The sequence below is a fragment of the Anomaloglossus baeobatrachus genome, chromosome 2, assembly GCF_048569485.1.
Source record: "Anomaloglossus baeobatrachus isolate aAnoBae1 chromosome 2, aAnoBae1.hap1, whole genome shotgun sequence".
In the NCBI taxonomy this organism is placed as follows: Eukaryota; Metazoa; Chordata; class Amphibia; order Anura; family Aromobatidae; genus Anomaloglossus; species Anomaloglossus baeobatrachus.
In genome coordinates this window covers 269,552,035-269,568,202 of record NC_134354.1, presented here as the reverse complement: position 1 = coordinate 269,568,202, position 16,168 = coordinate 269,552,035, and the positions used below count along the sequence as shown (strand labels likewise).

The 16,168-nt window shown below is 42.9% G+C and overlaps 1 protein-coding gene across 1 annotated transcript in view; it reads left to right on the top strand.

The window, feature by feature from the left end:
* The window catches only part of LOC142289690 (contactin-associated protein-like 5), a 766,069-nt gene that overhangs the window by 252,619 nt on the left and 497,282 nt on the right, over window positions 1-16,168 (top strand). The window contains exon 12 of the mRNA XM_075333618.1: window positions 10,489-10,689. Coding sequence (XP_075189733.1) covers window positions 10,489-10,689 — 201 coding nt within the window. The remainder of the gene's footprint in view (window positions 1-10,488; window positions 10,690-16,168) is intronic.

The following is a 16,168-nucleotide window of genomic DNA, read 5'->3' as shown; positions in this document are numbered from 1 at the left end:
AGAAATGTACAAGCAGCCTGAATTTAACTAGTAGAGCTATCAAAACATGGTAAGATTCCAGAGTTTCAGATGGCAACAAAACATAGATTTCCTTACCAGCAATGCCGTAACAAAGGGGATAAAATGGAGAATATCCTCAGTCTGTGAGTCATCAGAAAATGGAGGCTTCCTACCCAAAATGCACCTCAAAGGGGAGGAGAAAAGAAGCATGAAATAACAAGGCTGGTGATGATAAAGTTTGATCAATAGAGGGAGCTATATTACAACCTAGTAAAGAAACATACAGTCATATGAAAAAGTTTGGGCACCCCTATTAATGTTAACCTTTTTTCTTTATAACAATTTGGGTTTTTGCAACAGCTATTTCAGTTTCATATATCTAATAACTGATGGACTGAGTAATATTTCTGGATTGAAATGAGGTTTATTGTACTAACAGAAAATGTGCAATCCGCATTTATACAAAATTTGACCGGTGCAAAACTATGGGCACTTTAACATTAAAGTGACATTAATATTTTGTAGATCCTCCTTTTGCAAAAATCACAGCCTCTAGTCGCTTCCTGTAGCTTTTAATGAGTTCCTGGATCCTGGATAAAGGTATATTTAACCATTCCTGTTTACAAAACAATTCCAGTTCAGTTAAGTTTGATGGTCGCCGAGCATAGACAGCACGCTTCAAATCATCACACAGATGTTCAATGATATTCAGGTCTGGGGACTGGGATGACCATTCCAGAACATTGTAATAGTTCCTCTACATAAATGCCTGAGTAGATGTGGAGCGGTGTTTTGGATCATTGTCTTGCTGAAATATCCATCCCCTGTGTAACTTCAACTTTGTCACTGATTCTTGCACATTATTGTCAAGCATCTGCTGATACTGAGTTGAATCCATGCGACCCTCAACTTTAACAAGATTCCCAGTGCCGGCATTGGCCACACAGCCCCAAAGCATGATAAAACCTCCACCAACTTTTACTGTCGGTAGCAAGTGCTTTTCTTGGAATGCCTTTTTTTTTGCCTCCATGCATAACGCCTTTTTGTATGACCAAACAACTCAATCTTTGTTTCATCAGTCCACAGGACTGGTGCAAAAGTATGGGCACCCTTATCAATTTCTTGATTTGAACACTCCTAACTACTTTTTACTGACTTACTAAAGCACTAAATCTCCTATGAAGAGTGGCATCATGGGCTCCTCAAAACAACTCTCAAATGATCTGAAAACAAAGATTATTCAACATAGTTGTTCAGGGGAAGGATACAAAAAGTTGTCTCAGAGATTTAAACTGTCAGTTTCCACTGTGAGGAACATAGTAAGGAAATGGAAGAACACAGGTACAGTTTTTGTTAAGCCCAGAAGTGGCAGGCCAAGAAAAATATCAGAAAGGCAGAGAAGAAGAATGGTGAGAACAGTCAAGGACAATCCACAGACCACCTCCAAAGACCTGCAGCATCACCTTGCTGCAGATGGTGTCAATGTGCATCGGTCAACAATACAGCGCACTTTGCACAAGGAAAAGCAGGATGGGAGAGTGATGCGAAAGAAGCCGTTTCTGCAAGCACGCCACAAACAGAGTTGCCTGAGGTATGCAAAAGAACATTTGGACAAGCTAGTTTTATTTTGGAAGAAGGTCCTGTGGACTGATGAAACAAAGATTGAGTTGTTTGGTCATACAAAAAGGCGTTGCGCATGGAGGCAAAAAAAAAAGGCATTCCAAGAAAAGCACTTGCTACCCACAGTAAAATTTGGTGGAGGTTTTATCATGCTTTGGGGCTGTGTGGCCAATGCCGGCACCGGGAATCTTGTTAAAGTTGAGGGTCGCATGGATTCAACTTAGTATCAGCAGATTCTTGACAATAATGTGCAAGAATCAGTGACGAAGTTGAAGTTACACAGGGGATGGATATTTCAGCAAGACAATGATCCAAAACACCGCTCCACATCTACTCAGGCATTTATGTAGAGGAACTATTACAATGTTCTGGAATGGTCATCCCAGTCCCCAGACCTGAATATCATTGAACATCTGTGGGATGATTTGAAGCGTGCTGTCTATGCTCGGCGACCATCAAACTTAACTGAACTGGAATTGTTTTGTAAACAGGAATGGTTAAATATACCTTTATCCAGGATCCAGGAACTCATTAAAAGCTACAGGAAGCGACTAGAGGCTGTGATTTTTGCAAAAGGAGGATCTACAAAATATTAATGTCACTTTAATGTTAAGGTGCCCATAGTTTTGCACCGGTCAAATTTTTTATAAATGCGGATTGCACATTTTCTGTTAGTACAATAAACCTCATTTCAATCCAGAAATATTACTCAGTCCATCAGTTATTAGATATATGAAACTGAAATAGCTGTTGCAAAAACCCAAATTGTTATAAAGAAGAAAGGTTAACATTAATCGGGGTGCCCAAACTTTTTCATATGACTGTATACAGAAAATGAGAACAATATGCAAAACCAAAGCACGTTAAATGCAGAAGGCAGAACATCAAAAACAAAGAAATCAGTATTTGATGTTAGTAAAAACAGATGATGTGACCATAAATACACTGTGGAAAAAAGTCCTACAGGGTTCAGAATATTAATATACTCCAGACATCAAATGGTCAATTGTAGAGATTAGTGGACCCGTGGAAGTATGGTTCAGTGGATTCAGCTTAGAAAAAGTTTGGTTTGGGACCTAGACTTGACCTGAACCCCATTAAAAGTCACTGATTTAGCAGTTTGGGTCTCTTCACACATACAGCCAGCCATAAACAGATCACTTCCGAGGGAGTGTTCCATTCTTAAATTATTTTTTTTTGTGCGTACTACATCCGATAATGCTGTTGTTACTTACAGTACGAGATGTTCAAACACTTCAAGCACCTTGCACAGGGCCGAGCACACGCAAAGCACCCGAACTCCTAACTTAAGGCCCTGTGCGCACTAGAAAAAGGATTTTTCTCAAGACATTTCTCAAGAAATTTCTTGAGAGTCTGAAAGATTAGCGCACTTGCGTTCAACAAATGCACCAATAACGCATGTGTTTTTGCCGTGTTTTTACCGCGTTTTCGATGCGCTTTTTCCGCTGATTGGTCCCTGCATTTTTACCATTATCTATGGCAAAAACGCAGGTATCTGCAGAAAAGAAGTGACATTTTGCAGACAGAATGTTCTTTAGAAAAAAAGGCAGTGTGCGCACAGCTATTTTTTTTTTTTTTTCCATAGGTTTTACTCGGGAATGTCTGCAGAAAGGTTGCAACCATTTCCTCAAGAAATTTCTGCAGCATAAACACAAAAAAAACCATTTGTAAAAATACAGTGTGTGCACAGGGCCTAAACACTCATTTTTTTGTAAAGTCGGTGTTCGATATGAGCACAGAACTTTACTTTTTCGGTTCGCTCATCTGTAGTTAACTGTATGAAATTACAGGATTCAACTGTAGTAAGGAACTTGGACAAAGTCCAAATGCAGCTGAGTATGCTGAAATAATGAGGGCAAAACCCCTGCAAAATGGTACATATAGTACTGTATTACAAAATTAATAAAATATATGTGAAAATGTGAATTAAAAATTATAAATGTGTCAGTGCCCTAGACAGGCATTTGTAGACTATATCCAGGCTCGAGGACAGAGGAAAAGTAGCCAAAAGTTAATTATAGTCAGCCTGAAAAGGAGGACAAAGTTAAATGCTCAATAAGGAGACTGCTAAGGCTGAAAAGCTGAGAGAGAGTATAAACATAGTTAAGGTGAATATAGGACTGTAAAAGACCTGTGTGGTAGACAAAGACGCACCCCTGACATGCGTTTTGCTGCTTCCTCTATTATTTCCATGACTCTTCTATTTTTACCATTTATAAACCCTAGAAAAGAAATCATATGCCTCCTGAAAAGGGATAATTTTTGGACTGTTCTTACTTTTTAAGTTACCTAAGAAGTATAATACTGCCGACAAAACATGTATTTTCCCCTTGGCAGATAACCTGAGGCCACTTGAACAATTAGTAGGGCTATGTTTGCAATAAAGAGCCAAAAATTTGTATTATTTATATATAAATTCATATAGGCAATTGGAGGCTTTGCAATATTGCGATTTGTGGATAATATATTAGCTGCAGGTAAATTTATGTGGAACATTCAAAGACTTTGAATTTCTAACTATTCACTCACCTCTATTGAGAATCAGTAATGATGATACAGTGGAAACCCGCTGTCTGCCGTCTTATGTTTTCTTACTGCAATTGTTTATCTAGAAGTAATTTATAGTATCGGTAATTTTGTGCACCTCCTGACAGTTTATCTTTGATGTGAAGTTTCTTGAAGATTTTTTTGACTGATGAAAACAATCTCAATTATATTTACCTGAGGACTGAAGTTATGTTATGTCCTGGTGGTGCATTCTCTGGGCCGTGCACCGGACTCCCCCAGTAAGGCAACCCGGAGCTAACCCCTGTACAGGGACTGTCCGATCACCCCACCAGAGGGCCTAGCCGGCCATGGTAGCCAGAGCACTAGAGGTACAGGAACAGCGTCCTTCAGGAGACTGGTATGAAGATGTCTCTGGGGCCATGGAGCTCCTGGAGACGGTCCAGATGACGAGACTCAGATTCAGTTGCCGGGTAGAGTCGTCAAGCGGGGTCTGGATCCAGCTGGACGAGAGGGCAGAGGTCACCAGGAGAAGTCGGGGATCGGAGATGGGTTCAGGCTGAAGGAGATAGTGGAGTTCACAGCAGACAGTCACCGAAAGACTTCCTGGGCAAGCCGTTGTCAGGACCAGGTTAGCGTGGCAGGACTGGCTCTGCGAAAGACACAGGGTTATTAGGAGACAAGGCAAGAGGGACCTGAACACCTAGCTAATAAAACACATTGATCAGGCACCACCACCATGGAAAGGAGATCCTAATATACCCTGTACTTGTGTTTGGCAATATCCTGTCTCTGGTTGCTGGCCCTTTAAGAAGAGTTCAGTGACCGCGCGCGCGCCGTAATGCGCATGCGCGAGGCCCGTGTGCTGGAGACCAGAGCACGAAGTGGTGCAGAAGATGCAGGAGAGCCCAACGGTGTGTCCTGGGTCACAGGGAAACGCCGGGACCAAAGGATTGGAAGCATGGGGGGCGCAGAAGAGGGGGAGTGAGCCGAGGAGTCGTGGGCAGGAGGATCAGGGACCAGAGTGGTGAGTGAAAGGCGGCGACGGGACCTGGGGAGCGTGACAAGTTATCCTCTCCTTCTACCACTAATATCATTCTAGTCCCCATGTACACTGCTACCGCGACCTCTCCTTTACTTCCTGGGCCGCTAAACATTTCCTGTGTGACAGCGTCTGACTGCAGCTAAACTCAGGTGCTGTCTGCGGGTCAATATTGCGGTGCAAAAATAAATAAATAAAACAATTGGCGTAGGGCCCCCATATTATGATATCCAGCACAGATAAAGCATACGGCTACAGGCTGCAGCCTCCAGCCTTTCACTTATCTTGGCTGTGTATCAAAATAAGAGGAACTGCATGCGGCTTTTTTTAAACTATTAAAATAAATAATTTTAACAAAACAATGTACAGTCCCCTCCAATTTTGATACCCAGGCTCAGATGTAGCAGAGCCAGGACCGTTGTGGGACATTATGTGGATTAGCTTGGAACTTCAAGGGTCTTTTTGGGGTTAATAAAGAAGAAAAATAGGGTGTTGTATTTTATGTCAAATAAAGGGTTTTTCTCTGTGTTTGTGTTTACTTCTTTTTAATTATAGGATTAGTCATGGAGGGGTCTCATAGACCCCTACCATCACTAATTCTGGGCTTGATGACTGTTGTGCATTATCATTTACCCCTATTACCCCATTTGCCACCGCACTAGGGCAATCAGGATGAGCTGGGTAAAGCACTGGGCTTGTCGCATCTAATGGATGCAACAATGCTGGGGTGGCTGTAGGTGGCTATTCTTAGCCTGGGGGATCATAATAACCATGGGATTCATCAGGCTGAGAATACCAGCCCCCAGCTGTTGAGTTTTATTATGGCTGGGTATCAAAATTGGGGGTGACTGCATTTTCTTAATAATTTATTTAAATAATAAAAAAAAAGAAAAACGCATGCAGTTCCTCTTATTTTGATACACAGCCAAGATAAGCGAAAGGCTGAAGGCTGAAGCCTGTAGCCGTATGCTTGATCCGTGTTGGGTGTCATAATTTGGGGGGACCCTACGCCAATTGTTTTATTAATTTATTTTTTAACCACAATATTGAAATGCAGACAGTTGCACTGCTTTCCCCGCCCACCAGCCGTCCTGGCGCCTGTGATTCGTTGCAGTCAGCTGCCACTCTGCCACTCAGGGTGGGGGTACGTCTGACTGCAACCAATCACAGGCGCTGGTGAGCAGGGAAAGCAGGGCATATGAAAGGAGCCTAATGTGTAGCACTGAAAGTAAATGCGCTGCCTGGGAGCAGCGTACAGTCGTGCTGGTGTCTCAGTAAGTACAGCACGCCTGCTCTCATCCCTTTAGCCTTTCTACCACCATTTTTAATTGCCAGATTCTAGTCCCCATAAACCTATAAGGGGACCAGAATCCAGCCCGGAAATGGATCACCAGGATCAGCGGGTCCCTGTTATTTGCTAGTCTGCTCATCACTATTAATGAAGAGTGGTTTAGTATGAGTGGGGTTATACTTTGCTTACAAGATTTCTGCAAGCTTTCTCCTAGGGGTGATAAATGTCCAATCTTGAATGCGGATTAGCAGTTTGCACTGGACTCAATGGTTGTAAACCTGTCTGCGGAGACTGACAGCAGACAGCATCTGCTAAACTAGACAATGAAATCCAGCAGATGCATCATAAAGTGGTAGCGTTAATGGAAATTAAAGCACAGTCACCTTTTGCATTTGGAAACAGTTTAAGCAGGTCTTAAAATTGTTGTTTTGGAGATGTATATAACTTTGTATAGATAGACAGTGCAGTGAATCCCTGAATATTTACAGCTACCAACCTGATTCTCCTCCCGGAGCTGCCTGGCATGGCAACGAAGGGTGAAGGGTGATAAAATAACAATATCTCTCTGCGTTAATGGCAGCAATGATATTAAACTGAGGAGGATAATGAGTGGAGGAACCTGATCCCAGTTTATACATGCTATAAATCTAGCAATGCTCCTCAATAGCTTTTCATTTTCTGCCACGCTGCCTCCATTAATTGTTGGGCTGAAGTTACTAATGCAATAGAGCGGAAAAAGGGTTTGGATGATGTGATGACTGATAAAGAATTGATGAGCGTGCATTATATCATGGCTGCGGTGAATGAAGAGGTGGTCATACATGATGTAAAGTGGGGAAAGGGTAGACTTCGGTTAGATTTCTGTCAGCTGCTGTCCCTGCTAAGTACAAGAATAAGGATAAGTACATCAATGTAAGGCCGGGGTCACCCAAGGATATCCAATGCGAGAGAATTGGATGTGATATGCTAATGACCCTCAATGAAACTCTGCTGTGAGCGTGAGTCATTCACTATACTCTGATTCTCTCACATGTGAGAATTGGAGCACAGTTAAAGAGAAGATGGAGAGAGTAATCTCTCCATTTTCTCCATTACCTGTCTCTGTGTATATCAGAATGCATCTTGGATGTAATCTGAGTTCAGTCCGATGTTTGACATGGACCCATAGACTTGTATGGGTGAGCGTGATCGAACACATGCTGCCAATCACAACATGCTGCGATTTTTCATCAGCCTGTAGTCTATGAGTCTGTGGAGAACTCTGTGAAAGTGAATGTACTGACCAATAAACTTACTATTGAGCCCGTATAGTGCTCTGTGCACACCACTAACGGAGAAGCTGCATACTGCAGAGGGGTGTTTTCTCTGAACGGTGAGGGTTTTAACACCTGGAAAATTAGTAGAACATTATATAGTAATTAAGCTATAAGATAAGACTACATGTTGACTAGTAGTGATGAGCAAGCACTAAAATGCTCGGTGCTTGAGTGCTTGGTAGTCACGTCGAGTAGGTTGTATGTTTGAATGGGCTTGACTCAAGTACCAAGCATAAAATAAAAATCAATGGGAAACTCAAGCTTTTTTTCCAGAAGACGGAAACATTTTCTCTCACTGGGTGGGGAGTTGACAATGTTGAGCACTTGCAAGATCCTTTATCGAGAGCCAAGCGTCTCACGCACTCTGAGAATCGAGTATCAAGCTGTGCCGAGCATGCTCCCACATCACTAATGTTGACATATGTTGGTGATGAGAATCTCAGTGTTGTGCTGAAAGCCATAAAACCAAACCTGTTATCCCCTAGACTTTAAAGTAGGTTGTGTGCAATTGACATGTCAGTGACCATGTAGTCCTACTTTAAGTTCCTAAGTTACAGTGTATGTTTTCCCAGTTGTCTGGTGTTATATACAGTGTTATGATGTTATAGATGGCTGTAACATGTACTGTAGATATAGACCATTAAGATAATAGTGAGGTGGGCATCTAATGCATTTTTTTTGCTATCATTGTTCAAAAACATGAAAATAAGAAAACTGCATGCGAACATGGCCTTATGGAGTTATGGAGGTTGAGGTGCTTAACTGACATATTAACATTCCCTTCCCTCCTACCCAAGATGGCATTGGGATAGACATAATGTATATACTGTATATTATAATATTATATAATTACATAAACAAATATATAATTAACAAATGAGGAAGAGACTGGGGTTAATGAAATCCATCCCAGTGCCATCTTAGGGGGGACTCTTAACATGTATATATATATATATATATATATATATACAGTTAGGTCCAGAAATATTTGGACAGTGGTACAAGTTTTGTTATTTTAGCTGTTTACAAAAACATGTTCAGAAATACAATTATATATATATATATAATATGGGCTGAAAGTGCACACTCCCAGCTGCAATATGAGAGTTTTCACATCCAAATCGGAGAAAGGGTTTCGGAATCATAGCTCTGTAATGCATAGCCTCCTCTTTTTCAAGGGACCAAAAGTAATTGGACAAGGGACTCTAAGGGCTGCAATTAACTCTGAAGGCATCTCCCTCGTTAACCTGTAATCAATGAAGTAGTTAAAAGGTCTGGGGTTGATTACAGGTGTGTGGTTTTGCATTTGGAAGCTGTTGCTGTGACCAGACAACATGCGGTCTAAGGAACTCTCAATTGAGGTGAAGCAGAACATCCTGAGGCTGAAAAAAAAGAAAAAATCCATCAGAGAGATAGCAGACATGCTTGGAGTAGCAAAAACAACAGTCGGGTACATTCTGAGAAAAAAGGAATTGACTGGTGAGCTTGGGAACTCAAAAAGGCCTGGGCGTCCACGGATGACAACAGTGGTGGATGATCGCCGCATACTTTCTTTGGTGAAGAAGAACCCGTTCACAACATTAACTGAAGTCCAGAACACTCTCAGTGAAGTAGGTGTATCTGTCTCTAAGTCAACAGTAAAGAGAAGACTCCATGAAAGTAAATACAAAGGGTTCACATCTAGATGCAAACCATTCATCAATTCCAAAAATAGACAGGCCAGAGTTAAATTTGCTGAAAAACACCTCATGAAGCCAGCTCAGTTCTGGAAAAGTATTCTATGGACAGATGAGACCAAGATCAACCTGTACCAGAATGATGGGAAGAAAAAAGTTTGGAGAAGAAAGGGAACGGCACATGATCCAAGGCACACCACATCCTCTGTAAAACATGGTGGAGGCAACGTGATGGCATGGGCATGCATGGCTTTCAATGGCACTGGGTCACTTGTGTTTATTGATGACATAACAGCAGACAAGAGTAGCCGGATGAATTCTGAAGTGTATCGGGATATACTTTCAGCCCAGATTCAGCCAAATGCCGCAAAGTTGATCGGACGGCGCTTCATAGTACAGATGGACAATGACCCCAAGCATACAGCCAAAGCTACCCAGGAGTTCATGAGTGCAAAAAAGTGGAACATTCTGCAATGGCCAAGTCAATCACCAGATCTTTACCCAATTGAGCATGCATTTCACTTGCTCAAATCCAGACTTAAGACGGAAAGACCCACAAACAAGCAAGACCTGAAGGCTGCGGCTGTAAAGGCCTGGCAAAGCATTAAGAAGGAGGAAACCCAGCGTTTGGTGATGTCCATGGGTTCCAGACTTAAGGCAGTGATTGCCTCCAAAGGATTCGCAACAAAATATTGAAAATAAAAATTTTTTTGTTGGGTTTGGTTTATTTGTCCAATTACTTTTGACCTCCTAAAATGTGGAGTGTTTGTAAAGAAATGTGTACAATTCCTACAATTTCTATCAGATATTTTTGTTCAAACCTTCAAATTAAACGTTACAATCTGCACTTGAATTCTGTTGTAGAGGTTTCATTTCAAATCCAATGTGGTGGCATGCAGAGCCCAACTCGCGAAAATTGTGTCACTGTCCAAATACTTCTGGACCTAACTGTATATATATATATATAATCTATTGCAGAAAATTTCATTTGGATTTTTACTGAATTGTTTCCCACAGAGGAGAAAATATGGACGATTGTTCAGCACAACATTACAGAGATGACACCTGTGCTCCGATCATTTTCGGGGAGAGCGTATTTCATGTCATTAAACTACAGCGCCGGAGCTGATCAGCTGGAAGCAATGATTAACAATGCAGAGTACTGCGAGCAAGAAGTGGCTTATTACTGCAAACATTCCCGCCTGCTTAATTCTCCGAGTAAGTAACACACCTTCTTATTATCCGTTCATCATTTTATATCTATTAATTTCTGTCCACCTGCACGCAGTGTTTTATGGTCACACATGGGTGTGCGGTTTTGCCACCATTAATGCATGATATTTTGAATATGTGTGAGTCTGGATAGGATTTATATTTGTAATTAAGAATGTTCTGATTCACTGCAATCAAGCAGAAATCATAGGGTTAAGAATTGACATACAAGCTATTGTCTAATAAGAAGCTGCAGATTATTTCCGTTATACCGTAATTAAACTGGGTTTTCCAAATAAACTGTGCAAACCATTAAAACATCTATTTACTACACTATCATTTAGGCTAGGGGGCACCTCTTCCCCTTTCCTCAGGCACATGGCCACAGCTTGGAGGGGTTTGTATGGAGCGATAAACAATCATGTGCGCTGCCACTCCATTCACCAGCGGAAAAAGCGCAGAGTGGGGCTGTGACCTCTATAAAGATGTATTATGACATTGATTGCGGATGATGGACATTAACTTTTATAGCTTAGTATTCTACAACAACTTGAAATCTGCAGGATGAGTCCCTGCCCAAACCGGGGTGATTAACAATTCCGCAAAATGTGAATCTAAGCTCTACAGTGTAATTTTTAGTCTATTAAAAAAATTGTCTGAATGTTAATAAATAGATGAAATATCTGATGCTGAAATTGTATTCACATATTACAGAAATGTGAAAGTGACGTTGGTGGTCTACTCTCCATACAAATATGATGCAGAGTTTATAGTAGTATTTAGTGATGCACAATCACTACCATACTTGAGACTTGAGTGCTCGGTACTCCAAACAACCTGGTTGGACGCTTGGAGTGGCTCGACTCGAATACTAAGTATAATAGATGTCAATGGGACCTAACCACCATTATTATATTATTATGCTGCAATGCTCCATCATAGTTCGCAAAACCACCCCCATCGGGGTTCACAATCTAAATTCCATGTCAGTATTTAATAGTTCAATGTGTGCTTTTCAGGGTGAGCGATTCACTTCTTTATCTACAGTTACGGCAGTCAATAGTTGTCTCTGGTATAGCTTATATGACAGTACCTCAATGATATCAACTGTGTTCTTCTGTGCAGTTATTAATTAACCCTAGCATGTGTGATGTCACAAATCTACACTTGTACGTAACCCGGGCCTTTTAGACCCCCGTGCAAATCATATGGAGAAACTCACATAAATAACTTTTACAAGTTTATTTCAAAATTGCAAAATAAGATATGAATAATACACATTTTAATTATAGTTTTTTGCAGAAAACACCAAAAATCATTTTTTTTACCAAATTTCAAACAAAGATATGAAAAACACACAAAGGTATATAACTGTGAATCGAATGTTTCTTCTAAATTCCTGATATCTGTCAACTGCCATTGTTGCTTTATAGTGTGGATCAGAAAGTGAGTCCAGAAATTATTCTCTGATTGGAACATCATACGATTTTTGACTCCCTGCCAGCAGTAAAAGTCCAATACATGCATAAAGTTCCTCTTTTGAGATATTTTTCCAGGACTTAATTTTTGTAGAAGCGATACATCTTCCTTCTAGGTTTAAACATAAAGGGACCTCTTCTCCAATATTGTCAAAAAAAGTACAGAATACGTCTTTAGGGAAAAGTACCTGGGACTTCCAACAGCTACTTGAGCATGTCTCACAGTATTATGTATTGGAGTATGTCCGACTAATGAAGGATTACTGTCCCAAAAAACATTCATTTTGGATGTTCTACTTATCACTTCTTCAGGATCCACTCTTCATCATCAGAAGAATCACTGAATGAGGATGTTTGATTAGCTGATGGCAGGTACTCTTCATCGGACAAAGATAGTTCACTTTCATCATCACTTTGAAACATAATTGCTTTAATATCTTGGTCAGTCAGATGCTTGGAGGAAGACTGTGCCATTGCTGACTAGATGTTAGCAAACTGAAAGAAAAATCAATGAACACAATCAGGGTTGTCCACTATTTGCTTGTGTGTGACACAAACTTGAGGAATACCTAGAGTTTCAAAATTCTAACTAAAGTAATTTTGCAGATAATAGCAAAAAAGGGAGGACCGGGCCCCAATACACATTGTAGGGTTAATTATGTTGTGTAGCCCTGTTACGGGGGGCTGTCTGATAATAACCGAAAGGAGTATCAGACAGTCAGGGTCCACCGTGCAAAGACTTTGCTGCAGACTATGGCAGAGTGCAATACCTCTGTTAACTCACAGAAGGATATAATAAGAAAGTAAAGCAATTCCTCCCTTACTTGGAGGGTGTGTGGAATGATCTCTGTTAATAATCACAGAGACAAAGGCAATGTGTGCGAAATGGCACCTACCTAGGTCCGCTCTTCTAGTGGTGCAAAAGAGACGAACAGCAGCGTAAGCCGCACAAAGCTCCTACCTGCGTTCGCTCCACTAGTGTGCGAGGACACGAACCACTAGATATGGCACCTGCCTAGGTCCGCTCTTCTAGTGGTGCAAAAGAGACGAACAGCAGCGTAAGCCGCACAAAGCTCCTACCTCTGTTCGCTCCCCTAGTGTGCGAGGATACGAACAACTGCCAGACGCAGTATAAGGAACGTTACCCTAGCGGCAACGTCCACCTACGAGTACAATCACAAGGCCCAGCCAGACCATGTGCCTCAGGCACCTGCCTATGTCCGCTCCCCTAAGAGGTAAGGATACGGACAGCAGCCGAAGCTGTAAGGTATAAGAACGCTACCCTGCCGGTAGCGCTCACCTAGCATAGACAGAGGAATGCCTAGAGGAACGCGCACAGAGCGTCTACTCATATGCATGAACCAAGAGGACTGAGCACCATGCGGCGTGTGTCAGGGTCTTATATAGACTCTGTGCCTCATCCAAGATGGAGGACACCAGAGCCAATCCGCTTCCAGAACGACAGGAGTGACGTCATGCTGGCCTATCACCGAGCAAGACGTCACAAGCACATGACCAGCGACCAATCGGCATAGAAGGTGTCAGAGACATGTGACCTCGTGTCAGCGATGATGTCACCCGCACATGTGCAATGGCTCCAAGATTGGACTTGGTCTCTGGCGCTCGCACATGTGCAGTAGCAAGAAATCTGGACTTAGTCTCCAGCGCTCGCACATGTGCAGTAGCAAGAAATCTGGACTTAGTCTCCAGCGCTCGCACATGTGCAGTAGCAAGAAATCTGGACTTAGTCTCCAGCGCTCGCACATGTGCAGTAGCAAGAAATCTGGACATAGTCTCCAGTGCTCGCAGCAACCGTAACAGTACCTCCCCCTCAAGGGCCCCCCTCCCGGCGACGCAGATAATCGGCAACTAAGTCGGGAGCATGGACAGCCTCCTCAGGCTCCCAAGAGCGATGTTCCGGGCCATAGCCCTCCCAATCTATCAAGAAGAACCTGCGCCCTCTAACCATCTTAGAACCAACTATGGCTCGTACCTCATAGCTAGAGCGAGAGGAATCAGAGGCAGGAGAGTGCACTTCACGAGCGTGAGGTAAAATAGCCGGCTTTAGCAGTGAGACATGGAATTTGTCATGAATCCTAAGATGGACAGGTAACTTCAATTGATAGACTACAGGATTTACCTGTCGAAGAACCTCATAAGGACCCAGGAAGCGAGGAGCAAATTTGACAGAGCTCACTCTAAGTCTCACGTGTTTTGCAGAGAGCCACACAAAGTCCCCTGGAGAAAAGACAGGAGCCGGGCGACGAAACCGATCGGACACCGTCTTCATACGGTCCTTAGCTGCTTGGATCGACTCTTGAGTCCGATCCCAAACCTCTCTGGCATTAGTTGCCCAGTCGGCCACAAGAGGAGGAGGTGCAGCAGCGGGAAACGGTACCGGTACCCTAGGGTGTTGCCCATTATTGAGTACGAACGGTGTCTGCCCAGTGGCCTCAGCCAGCGAATTGTTAAGGGCAAATTCTGCCCAGGGTAGGAGGGAGGACCAGTTATCGTGGTTCTCAGCAACAAAGTGTCGAAGGTATATAATCATAGATTGATTGGTACGTTCAACCAAACCATTAGTCTCCGGATGGTATGCCGAAGAGAGATTCAACTCAATTTGCAGAAGGCTACAAAGATCTCGCCAGAAACGGGAAGTAAATTGCGGGCCTCTATCACAAATGATACGATCTGGCATCCCATGAAGCCTAAAGACATGCTTGAGGAATAGTTTGGCTAGTACCCTGGAAGATGGGATTCTCGATAACGGTACGAGATGAACCATCCGGGAGAAATGGTCCGTAATGACCCACACAAATCTATGTCCCTGTGAACATGGAAGATCACCCACAAAGTCCATGCCTACCACCTCCCATGGTCTATCTGGCACTGGTAAAGGATGCAAGAGCCCAGCCGGTCTCTGCCGTAATGGACGGTTGCGAGCACACGAGTAGCAGGAACCGACATATCTCTTGACGTGGCTGGCTAAGTGTGGCCACCAATACCACCTCTCCAGTAACTCTCGTGTCCGCCTAATACCAAAATGCCCACCCACCTTTGAGGTGTGGGCCCATGACAGTATATCATTCTGTCGATCAGGCGGAACAAATGTCTTGCCCGGTGGGATTTGGTCTAACGTCACAGGGGAGAGCGTATGAAAAACCCTGGAGGGAAGGATAAGACGAGGTTCGTCAATCTCTTCCTGGGTAGAAAGCATAGAGCGAGACAGGGCGTCTGCCTTGTTATTCTTACTCCCAGACAAATAGTTGATGGAGAAGTGAAAGCGGGAGAAAAACAAGGACCAGCGGGCTTGGCGAGGATTCAGACGCTGAGCGGTTTGTAAGTACGTCAGATTCTTATGGTCTGTATAGACCTGGAAAGGATGTTTCGCTCCTTCCAGCAAGTGACGCCACTCCTCCAAGGCTAATCTCAAGGCGAGCAGTTCCCTATCCCCAATGGTATAGTTTCTCTCTGCCGGTGAAAAGGTTTTAGCAAAGAAGAAACACGGCCTTTTTCTACCTGCACCGTTCTTTTGATACAAGACCGCACCAGCACCCACTGAAGAGGCATCAACCTCTAAGAGGAAGGGCTTACTCTCATCGGGTCTTTGAAGAACGGGAGCAGTTGAAAAGTGTCTTTTTACTGCCTCAAAAGCCTGAGATGTCTCAGTAGACCAGGCTTTGGGATTAGCACCTTTCTTAGTCAAGGCCACCAAAGGGGCCACCAAAGTAGAAAAATGGGGTATGAACTGCCTGTAATAATTTATAAATCCTAAGAAGCGTTGCACCGCCTTCAAGGAATGAGGTTCGGACCATTGCAGGACAGCAGAGAGCTTCGCAGGATCCATAGCCAGACCCTCTTGTGAGATAATGTAACCCAAAAAAGGCAATGAGGACTGCTCGAATACACATTTCTCGAGTTTAGCAAACAATGAGTGCTCCCTTAAACGGGAAAGGACACAAACGACATCCTGACGATGAGTCTCCAGATCAGGAGAAAAAATCAGG